This window comes from Aquarana catesbeiana, linkage group LG03 (assembly GCF_042186555.1).
Source record: "Aquarana catesbeiana isolate 2022-GZ linkage group LG03, ASM4218655v1, whole genome shotgun sequence".
In the NCBI taxonomy this organism is placed as follows: domain Eukaryota; kingdom Metazoa; phylum Chordata; class Amphibia; order Anura; family Ranidae; genus Aquarana; species Aquarana catesbeiana.
Genome location: NC_133326.1, coordinates 728,626,630 through 728,638,734, shown reverse-complemented (window position 1 = coordinate 728,638,734; position 12,105 = coordinate 728,626,630). Strand labels below are relative to the sequence as shown.

Sequence of the window (12,105 nt, the reverse complement as noted above, 5' to 3'; positions counted from 1 at the left end):
CGTGCGTGGGTGTTAGCGCTACTGGCACTAACCTGACGCTGCCTGGGGCTGGTGCTTGCCAGTTCACCAAAACGCTACAAAAAAAACTGTTAGCGATCGCATGGATCAGGCCTGACTCTGCGAACGCTGCAGTTATGCGTTTAGTGTTTTGTAAGTGACAGTGATCGATTGATACTGCACTTGAGTGGGCTGGGTTGGGTCTGGCGGAGGGGCAAAACGCAGGTGTTAGCAGGTATCTGGGCTGATTCCGCTAACACTGCATTTTTGGGAACCCTAAACTGCTGGGGACGATAGTATAGATCTGATCGGATCAGATATTGATCCGATCAGATACTATACCACTAAGGGAGGCGTATGCTGCGTGCGTGGATGTTAGCGGTACTGGCGCTAATCTGATGCTGCCTGGGGCGACGCATATCACCGCCGGGAGCGATCAGGGGGCTAAACCTTTATTCGGTAATAAACGGCGGGTGCCCTGACACTATAAAAAATAAACAAACTAACCAGCGTCAACCGTAACGGTTATACGGTGATCAGTGGTAAAAGGGTTAACTAGGGGGCAATCAAGGGGTTAAAACATTTATTAGATAGTATATGGGGGTCCCTGTCGCTATAAAACGCTGACGGCGAACCTAAATACTTACGTCCCTAACTAGCGTTACCAGTGACACTAATACAGCGATCAGAAAAATGATCGCTTAGTGACACTGGCGACGGGGGGTGATCAAGGGGTTAAAACTTTATTAGGGGGGGTTAGGGGGGTACCCTAGATCTAAAGGGGGCTAATCCTAACTGCCCTACCACTTCTAACTGTCACAAACTGACACCATGCAGTAATCAGAAAAAAAAAAAAAACTGCTTGGTGTCAGTGTGACAGGGGGGGGGGGGAAGGGGTGATTGGGGGGGATCGGGGGGCGATCGGGGGGGGGTCGGGGGTGTAAAGTATGCCTGGCATGTTCTACTGTGTGTGTTGTGTTGTGCACTCACTCAGATGTCTTCTCTCCTCGGCGCCGGAACGGAAACTTCCGAGCCGAGGAGAGATGACATCACATCCCCTGCCTCTGTGTACTACACAGAGGCAGGGGCGATTCTCATTGGCTGGGAGCGATCGCGAGGGGGGGGGCACGAATGGATGGCCTCCCCCTCATCACTGAACGCTCCCAGACCAAAGCCGACTGCCTCGGGCACCGGGGGGGGGCCCGATCGGACCCCCTGCCCATGGGAAGGCAATCACCTACCAGGTACGTGATTTTGCCTGCCCGTGCCATTCTGCAGACGTATATCTGCGTTAGGCGGTTGGCAAGTGGCTAGAGAGGGACATTTTTGCCCATTCTTCTTTGCAAAATATATCAAGCTCTGTCAGATTGGATAGAGAGCGTCTGTGAACAACAATTTTCAAGTCTTGCCACAGATTCTCAATTGGATTTAGGTCTGGACTGTGACTGGGCCATTCTAACACATGAATATGCTTTGATCTAAACCATTCCATTGTAGCTCTGGCTATAGGTTTAGGGTCTTTGTCCTGCTGGAAGGTGAAACTCCGCCCCAGTCTCAAGTCTTTTGCAGACTCTAACAGTTTTTCTTCTAAGATTGTCCTGTATTTGGCGCCATCAATCTTCCCATCAACTCTGACCAGCTTCCCTGTCCCTGCTGAAGAAAAGCATTCCCACAACATTATGCTGCCACCACCATTTTTCACAGTGTGGATGATGTGTTCAGGGTGATGTGCGGTGTTAGTTTTCCGCCACACATAGCGTTTTGATTTTAGGCCAAAATGTAATTTTTTTTCTTATAGCTTTCTTTCAACAATGGCTTTCTTCTTGTCACTCTTCCATAAAGGCCAGATTTGTGGAGAGCACGACTAATAGTTGTCCTGTGGACAGATTCTCCCACCTGAGCTGTGGATCTCTGCAGCTCCTCCAGAGTTACCATGGACCTCTTGGCTCTTCTCTGATGAATGCTCTCCTTGCCCGGCCTGTCAGTTTAGGTGGACGGCCATGTCTTGGTAGGTTTGCAGTTGTGCCATACTCTTTCCATTTTCCGATGATGGATTGAACAGAGCTCCGTGAGATGTTCAAAGCTTGGGATATTTTTTTATAACCTAACCCTGCTTTATACTTCTCCACAACTGTATCCCTGACCTGTCTGGTGTGTTCCTTGGCCTTCATGATGCTGTTTGTTCCCTAAGGTTCTCTAACAAACCTCTGAGGGCTTCACAGAACATCTGTATTTATACTGAGATTAAATTACACACAGGTGGACTATTTACTAATTCGGTGACTTCTGAAGACAATTGGTTCCACTAGATTTTAGTTAGGGGTATCAGAGTAAAGGGGGCTGAATACAAATGCCCCCCACACTTTTTCACATATTTATTTGTAAAAAAATGTTGAAAACCATTTATCATTCTCCTTCCACTTCACAATTATGTGCCACTTTGTGTTGGTCTATCACGTAAAATCCCAATAAAATACATTAACGTTTTTGGTTGTAACATGACAAAATGTGGAAAATGTCAAGGGGTGTGAATACTTTTTCAAGGCACTGTACATACAAGACATCATACTATCTAAAAATCACTCAATCATGATAAAAATAATATTACCGTGTCTATGTTTTATTGTAATCCTTATAATAAGAAGTAAGTGGGTTTCATAATCTATATGTTTTCTGAAGTTAGATGGAGATGGTGCAAGATGTATCCAAAGATTTTGAAGAAGTAATAATTAATACCTTAACATGGATCACTGGATAAAATAATACTTATTTAGCCAGTGTTACATGATTAAGATGACAATACACTAAAGATGAATATTGCATATAATGCCACATACCCCAGGAATATAACCATATACCCTTAAATAAAATAACATTTAAATTAATCTAGGGATAAAAAATATTTTATCTGCTATAAGATTGAATCAAATGAATCTAATTTTATTCTCAGAAGACCTAATATAGGGATTTCAAGTCTTAGAGTGCCATCTGGTGGACAAATTAACCAATTGGCTGTGCAAACATTTAGTTAATCAATAATATTACTCCCCAATCAGAGGTAAATATTCCAAACCATGCCATATGTGCGGATACCTAATTAATAGGATTTTTGGGAATAAAAGGGAAAATTCAGAGAGAAAAGGGGGCTTCATATTAATCTTTATCACAATCACTAGAACCATCAGCATCATCTTCCAAGGGGGGCTTGGCCAAGATGGCACTGTCAGAGGACGTGTTCTCAGAGAGCTCCGCTGGGCTCTGAGGCTGTTTCTCCTTTACTGCAGCAAAAAGAGCTTGAAAACGGGCACACATCCCCTACATGTACCGCCGCTCAACCCGGGCTCCAAGAGGCAGGGGTAAGAAGCCACAATTTCCCCCTGTGACGGAGGAACCAGTGAAGGCCTATGCAGACCGCGTGGGGGTCGGGAAGTGTGCTCTCACTGACATGGCATCCCAAACTGAGCAGCCGGGACAATCCCTCTCTCCCCAGCCAGGCTTAGCTGATGTACTAGCAGCAATAGCTACCTGCCAGGCTTCTATCACTGCCCTAACCACTAAGGTGGATGTGGTGCAATCAGATGTGAGGATGATCAGACAAGATATGGATAAGATACGCTCCAGGCTGAATACTGCTGAGCAGCGTCTGGGACATGTGGAGGACACTGTGGAGAGTCATGGCCAGGGCAGTTTTTTCCACTGGGCATGCTGGGCAGTTGCCCGGGGGCCCCACTTGTCTAGAGAGCCCCATCCAGGGCCGATCCTCAGTGCTGCAATCTGCTGCTTAAGTTGACTGACTGCACTGGTTACTCACTTGCTAGAATCGCCGGCCGCCCGGCATCTAGCTAGCAACCAGTGACGTCTGTCAGAGGCCGCAGCTGCCCCAGCATTCATAGCGCGCCCCAGCTGCTAGTGAACAAGCTCCGCCCACCTCTGCCATGTTCTTCATACAGCGTGGAGAGGGAGCGGAGCGGAAAGACAGCCCTTGATAGCTGGCACTTCCTTGCTGCTGTAAATGACACACTGTACTGCACCAGGCCGGCGGCCTCAAGTAAGTCTAACACTGTCGACTTAAGTACGTTCAAGTTGTGCATCACACACAGCCACTGTCTGTGCCCCTCAAAAGCTGCCACTGTGCCCATCAAAGCTGCCACTGTGCCCATCAAAGCTGCCACTGTGCCCATCAAACGCAGCCACTGTGCCCATCAAAGCTGCCACTGTGCCCATCAAAAGCTGCCACTATGCCCATCAAAAGCTGCCACTGTGCCCATTAAACGCTGCCACTGTGCCCATCAAACTCGTGTTATATTCTCCAAACCTTGTGTTAATGTTTAAACACTGATTTTGTTGGAAGTACCAATAAATATAGCCTTTTTGATCATTTGCATTTTTATTCTCGTGCGTGATTGTGTAGACAGGGCCCCAGTGCACTGTATTGCCCGGGGGCCTATAATGCTCTTAAGATGGCCCTGGTCATGACGCCGATCTCCGTGCCCTCCATACAAAAATCAGGGCCCTGGAATCTAAATCCGAGGATGCTGAAAATCGCAATAGGAGGAACAACCTCTGTATAGTCGGCATGGCAGAAGGGGCTGAGGGTCAGCGTCCAACGGAATTTATTGAGGATTTACTCCGCAACCTCCTCCCTGCGGGCCAGTTTTCGCCATTTTATGCTGTTGAGCGGGCCCATCGGATTCCACCCAAACCAGGTCCCCCTGGAGCGCCGCCGCGCAGTTTCATTTTGAAATTTCTAAATCTCAGGGATAGAGATGAGGTGCTCAGAGCAGCCAGAGTGAAGGGAGAATTGCAATACCAGAACAACAAGCTACTCATCTTTCCTGGTTACTCAGTTGAAACTCAAAAACTGAGACGCTCTTTCAATCACGTCAAAGCAGCCATGCGTCTTAAAGGCATTCGCTACAGTATGCTTTTCCCTGCACGTCTCCGGGTTCAGGATGGGGAGACTACCAGATTTTTTACCTCCCCCCGGGACGCTACCGCATGGCTGGAGTCACTTCCTCCAAATTGCTGACTGCTGACCTTTGAATTTTGTCAGTTGGCACCTGTTGTGCCTTTTGTTTGATTAACTGTTGGAATTTCAAGTACTGTGCCCCTGGCAAGGTCAGGTGATACGTGACCCTAATGCCCTGTACACACGAAAGGATTTTCCAATGTAAAATGTGTGATAGGACCTTGTTGTCGGAAATTCTGACTGTGTGTAGGCTCCATCACACATTTTCCATATGAATTTCCGACACACAAAGCTTGAGAGCTTGCTATAAAATTTTCCGACAACAAAATCCATTGTTGAAAATTCCGATCGTGTGTACTCAAATCCGACGCACAAAGTGCCACGCATGCTCAGAATAAATAAAGAGATGAAAGCTATTGGCTACTGCCCCGTATATAGTCCCGACGTACGTGTTTTACGTCACCGCGTTCAGAACAATCGGATTTTCCGACAACTTTGTGTGACCGTGTGTATGCAAGACAAGTTTGAGCCAACATCCGTCGAAAAAAATCAGTGGATTTTGTTGTCGGAATGTCCGATCAATGTCTGACTGTGTGTACGGGGCATAAGACTGCTACTAGATGCATTATAGCTAGATCTGCTTTAAATCTACTGGAGCCAGCATACTAATAGTGATCTGGTCAGAGAAAGCAGGAGACCGGTTTTGTTTTTTGCCGCAGCACTGAAAGTACATGCTTTCCTCCTGAAAAAGTTTTATATTCCTATTGCTGCAGTTCCTGAGTTGTTAAAGATGACCTCTGGCGGACTCTAGTGCTAGCTTGTTGTACTACAAACTCAAATTTCATCCTCTTTATGCCCATCTGGGCCTACATATCAGCTGTCATGCATATCTTTCCGTGACAACAATTCCTGGTGAGGTTTGATGAACCTAGACAAGCCTTGGGAAGACAAGTGCCTCTGACAACTGTGAGCTGTCACACAATGCTGAAATAACTTTCCTTGTATGTTCGGGCAATGAGGAACTCACCAGGAGAATCTTCCCTTATTTTTCTTCATTTATTCTTCTTTTTTTTTCCTTTTTTCCTCCCTTACTTATGAAGCTATGGATTGAAACAGCCCGATAATAATAATTTTTCTACTGTTTGAATTTCTTCCCCTGCTTCCTATTGGCGGCGGAGCCTCTCATCACTTCATGTGGACGGGTTAACTCCACTAAGTGACTGCACCCACTGGTTCACGCTCCCTGACATTGGGTGTTTGATGTTTGGGGAACAAAGCATTCCTAGGTTGGGGTGGGGGATGTGGGGTGGGGGGGAGTTTTTTGGGGTTATTTTTGTTACCGTATATACTCGAGTATAAGTCGAGTTTTTCAGCACATTTTTTTGTGCTGAAAGTGCCCCCCTCGACTTATACTCGAGTCAAGCACTTTTCTGCAGCAAAAAATTTCATTTTCCAAACCAAATTTGGGGACCCGTATCTCAGGGCCACTTGGTGCTAGGAACCCCAAATTTAGTGTACAAATCCAGTGGTACCACAACATATCCAAAGCTGGAGTTCCTAGCACCAAGTGGCCCCGAGATACGGGGCCCCAAATTCGGTTTGGAAATTGTCATTCTCTGCTGCAGAAAAGTGCTTGACATTTTCTGAACCAATTTTTGGGGCCCTGTACTGTATCTCAGGGCCACTTGGTGCTAGAAACCCCAGCTTTGGATATTTTATGGTGCTAGTTCCACTAGGTGTGCACACCAACTTTGGGGTTCCTAGTACTAGGTGGCCCCAAGATACGTGGCCCCAAAGTCGGTCAACTGTGTCCATCTGCAGCAATGTAATTTCGGGACCCTTTGGGTTCAGAGACCCCAAATTTTGGCTGCAGCTAGGGGGCATCTAGGAACCCTTAACTACCGAGTTTGAAGTTTGGGGGACCTATGGCTGCAAATGGGCACAGTGAAGCTGCAAATGGGCATTGTTGACCCTCTTTTCCACTTACAGTAGCTGTGCATTTCTCACCCTCGTCTTATACTCGGGTCAATAAGTTTTTCCCATTTTTTTGTGGTAAATTAGGGCCTCGACTTATACTCGGAACGACTTATACTTGAGTATATACGGTATATATATATATATATATATATATATATATATATATATATATATATATATATGTATATATATAAAGTCAAGCTTTAGTTTCATTTTCCTACACGTAAAGAAACAACATAATTGTAAATTTACATAAAAAAAACACAATAAATGGAAAAAAAAAAAAAAAAAAAATATATATATATATATATATATATATATATATATATATATATATGTATATATATATATATATGTATATATATATGTATGTGTGTATATATATATATATATATATATATATATATATGTATGTGTGTATGTATATATATATATATATATATATATATATATATATATATATGTATGTGTGTATATATATATATACATATATATATATATATATATATGTATATATATATATATGTATATATATATATATATTTTTTTTTTATTTTTTTTCTTATTGGTGTGTGTACTAAATTTTAATATACTCAATTCATGGTATGATAACACCTGGGGATTCAGTAATTAAATCTCAGCTGTGTTACCACAACCTGTATATAGACTGGACCCCTTCATTCTGCTGCAGAGGAAGCAAAGGGGACGGTCTGATAAATGTGGACCTAGTTGTCTTCTAGGTTAGTTAGGTTATTGGTACTCAGTTACGATACCTATGAGTGGACAGTAAATGATCTAATTCATCTAGTTTCCAAGCATATTTTATATTTTAGCCATATAAGTTGAGGTATTTTGTTGTGGAAAATACATTTTTATGTGTCTAGGTCATACTATTAATTTTGCTGCTATACATGTTTGTTAGTGAATAAAAATGTGTTAATATTTTTTTTATTCTTGTTCCATAGTCCATATTATCACACAATTTTATTTTGCTTAAAAATTTCTGCATGGAGCAACAATTTCAAGGAATAATACATTTGGTCACTGTAGTTATATTTAATCATTTCTTTTAAATTGGAGGCATTGTATAGTTGATTAAATAATCAATATTGCTGACTTAATTAATTGTTCCTGACACAATACAATATATAAACATGTATAATTACTAGCCATGATTGAGGCATAAAAAATGTGAAAAATGATTGACAGAACTGATCACATGACTCCAGTGATAGAAATAGAACATGACCAATAGAAACATGAACATTCCTAATCTGGTCCTCTGGTGGACGGCAGGATGACTATAACAGATGATAGATGTCTATAGGGTTATCATAGGGGAAATCTGATGTGGATTGTCAGTTCTTCTGCCAAGCATTGCATTCAAAAGCAAAGTCTAGAAACTAGTCTGTACTTATTTCAATTGACTGTTATTAATTATATGAATGACATGTATTTCAGGACTGAAAACTGCTAACATTAAGAAAATCAAGAAAATGAGGATTAAAATAACCATCACTGATTGTTGTTACCATGAAAGTGAACTGACTCTGTAATACAAATAATAATAGAAGCGATTGGAGAAATTATTATTGAAATCAGCAACATTTTCAGGGACAAACCTCTAACTCTTGGGACTGTCCCTCAGAATCCAGACACACCTGGCATATATCATTGTGTCAGTTAATGTATTACATTTATCACATTTAAAGGGCATATGAAATGAGAGATACGTGGGGGATGCCATTGCTAAACTCTCCTTTTGAGAATGCTAGTTCCCTGGCTGTCATGCAATTTTTTTGCCTTCAATACTTTATCAGTGTTTGACCCGGTGTGTTCTGCTGAAAACTCCGACTCGCCAAAATATCCAACCACGTCACTTGACGGTGACTCTCCAGCATTAGTAACTTGAGATTTGGCGAGTTGGCTGTTTTTGAAGAACCCCGGCAGCGTATACACTACATTAAACCATATAATGAGTGGACATTGTTAGTCCGTCCGCTAGTGACCAACAAAATGGCCGCCTCCAAGGCGGCAACAACTTTTTTCTTCCTTACCCAGTGTTCTGACAACTCGTTGTTTGCCGTAGTGTCTACACTGCCGGTGTTCTGTGAACTCGTCCAAATCTCCAATTATCGCTGCTGGAGAGTCACAGGAATTGACATGCTTGAAGATTGTGGCGAATTGGAGCTTTCGGAAGAACAACGGAACAAGTATAGAGATAAGAAGTTTGGTGAATTTTCTAACACACTTCCTGTCTTAGGGTGGCTCCTCTATCTATGGAGGGGCAGTGGAGACCCCCTTGGACAGCATCATTGTCTGGAGAGGGGGGTGTTTGATGGACTAGTAGATTTAGATGGACTTTATATAAGTGACCAACAAATTAAAGCCGAACTTCAGATAACACTTTATAAGCCGTTACACCAACATTTGTGTTTCCTTTTGGGATAAAGGATTTACATGAATGGATAAAAGCTGACCATTGTAAGCACCTGTCAGTGATAAATGGTCTGTCCCAATCCTCTAACTGCACTTTTACTGGATAGATTGGTCTGTTATAGGAAGTTGGGAAATAACAGCAGAACCAACAGGTAAATAAAACTAATTTACAGGGGGCCTCAAAAAAACAAAGACTGTGTTCATGTCAGTGACCGACGCCATCATATCTGTCATTTTTTTATTTTGTCTTTAGTACCACTTTATATGTTCTTACATTAGACACAGTCAGATAACTAGCATTTTCAGAAGGAGGTCTGCAATGGCAACCCGGATACTTCTCCCAAGAGTCACCGCCTCCTCCAAGCATTGGCAGATCAATGAACCAATCCCACCACCCGTCCCTGTGATGTCACCAGACTCTGGGCGGAGTTCTCACATCTCCTGATTCCCCCCACATATCTTTATACGTCCTCCCCATACACAAAACGCAGCATGGAGGGGCTCAGTGAAGGTGGTGGTGAAGGTGTGGAGGTGTCGGATCGGGTCACACAGATCATAAAAAGAGATCCGCCCGGCCTCATAATCCAGGTATATCCTGACTCTGTTACTGGAGGGGTTGGTGGGTAGGAGGGACTTATTACTGTCATGTATCACCCAATACTGATCATCATCATTATCCCTGTCCAAACCCCAGGACTTGTTATTCTTCCCAATCTCTGACTTATGTCCTCCCCTCTCTATACTGGGGTAACACATCCCAACTATACATTCATCCGACCTCCCAACATCCAATTCCCAGTAATGTCTCCCTGAGGAGAAACTCTGACTGCTCATCACCTGAGGACAATACTGAAATCTCTCTGGTGTTTCTGGGCGCTTCTGGCATCTATATGACTTGCTTGCCATTTTCCTGTTATCTGATATATATAGCTTATTACCAGCTGTGTTTATATCCAGTAATATGTCTGCAGCCTCCTGTCTATAGAAGTATACATTTACCTCTGTAATTATATCAGATAAACCTGTATGTAAGACCCCTGCCACATCCAGACCTCCTCCATCATGGAGGAGTTTCTCATGTCTCTTTCTGTCCTCATTATCTCCATCCTCAGTATCACACAAGTCACCTGTGTCTGATTCCTGTAAGACAGTCAGTGGATCCGTCATGTTACACAGCTCCTCAATGTGACGTATCTTCCTGGACAGCTCCTCCTTCTTTATTTCCAGATCCTGGATGGAGATGGAGATCTGCTCTGTCTGCCTGGAGATCTCCCTCAGGATTCTCTTCTCCAGTTCTTCCAGACGTCTCCTGAGATCTATAAACAGGACAGTGACTCTCTCGGTGTCACCAGCTGCTTCTTCTTCTACTTTCCTCCTGTGTTCCTGCAGACTCTGGACTCTTTCCTCCGTCTCCTCTCTCTTTGTCAGAAGTTTCTGCAGAACATTCCTCAGTGTCTCCTTCTTCTTCTCAGAAGCCTCATCTAGTGGCTCCATCTCATGTCCTTTATGTCCTCCGATCATAGAACAAGTCACACAGATACAGGTATCATCCTCAGTGCAGTAATACTCCAGGATCTTCTTATGGATGGAGCATTTCCTGCTCTCCATGGACAAGATGGGGTCAGTGTGTTCTGGAGACATTTTGTGGGCCCTGAGGTGTTTATCACATAGAGAAACCTCACAGTGTAGACAGGCTCTAACAGCAGGTACAGGAGAGTCCACACAGTGAGTACAGAAGACCCCGGACTCCTCCTGATTTGGCTGTGCTATGTTCCTCATGGTTATGCTTCCCTGCAGTACAGAGGAATCCTGAAACTTCTTTCTACATTCAGGACAGGAATATCCTCCAGACCCCTCCTGTGTATCCAGCACATGATCAATACAGTCCTGGCTGAAGTCGTGTCCACATTTCAGGGTTACAGGATCTGTAAAAATGTTCAGACAGATGGAACATTCAAGCTCAGTTCTCAGATCAGCAGACGCCATCGCTGACAGCAGAAGAGAAATGAAATGAAAGTCTCTGAAACTAGAAATGCAGATGAACCCTAGAAATGCAGATGAACCGGTCACATTTTTTCTGCACAGGGCTAGGCTGAGCTCAGCTTTCAGGGGATTTTTTAACAAACCTTGATGTCAGATTAAGACAAGTCCATGACTGTGTACATTTACACTTATAAAAACCTATTTAACCACTTTAGGATCAGCATGACATACCTTTCTTCCAGCATTGGTATCCACAGGCCACGTCAGAGATGCCGCATCTAGATAAAGGGCACATGCACCTTTCCTTTCCGGCAACAAGCCTGTTATACACCCAGAGCTGAAGAGAAGAGTGGCTAACCAAGTCTTCATCATCCTCCTCCTCTGTCTCCCAGGGACAGAATAGCTTGAAGTCTTCAGTAGCTGCTAAAGCTCCATGTTCTTCTTCCTCATCCACAGATACTTGTCATTGCATAGTTAATGAAGGACCATATCAGCCATTTGCTGGAAAGGGATGCACAGCAATTAATGGGCTCCGAGGTTGAAAAAAAGTGCAATGGGAGCATAGAGGGGGTAAAATAAGGCAGAATGAACTAATTAGTACACATGTTCCTGCAGCTGAGGTCTACTGCCATGTTGGCTCCAGTATTGAGTAGTTGGGAAGTGATAACAAGGTCTATAGCTGTACATGGGTGCCAGATATAGCAGAGGAGGAAAGTTAGGGAGAGGCACAACATCAGTGA

At 43.5% G+C, this 12,105-nt stretch overlaps 1 protein-coding gene across 1 annotated transcript; it reads right to left on the bottom strand.

The window, feature by feature from the left end:
- Positions 1 to 9,062: 9,062 nt before the first annotated feature.
- Positions 9,063 to 11,369, bottom strand: LOC141134947 (E3 ubiquitin/ISG15 ligase TRIM25-like). Its single transcript, XM_073624381.1, has one exon. The coding sequence runs from the start codon at positions 11,366 to 11,368 to the stop codon at positions 9,815 to 9,817; it is 1,554 nt and encodes a 517-aa protein (XP_073480482.1). The 5' UTR covers position 11,369; the 3' UTR covers positions 9,063 to 9,814.
- Positions 11,370 to 12,105: the final 736 nt, after the last annotated feature.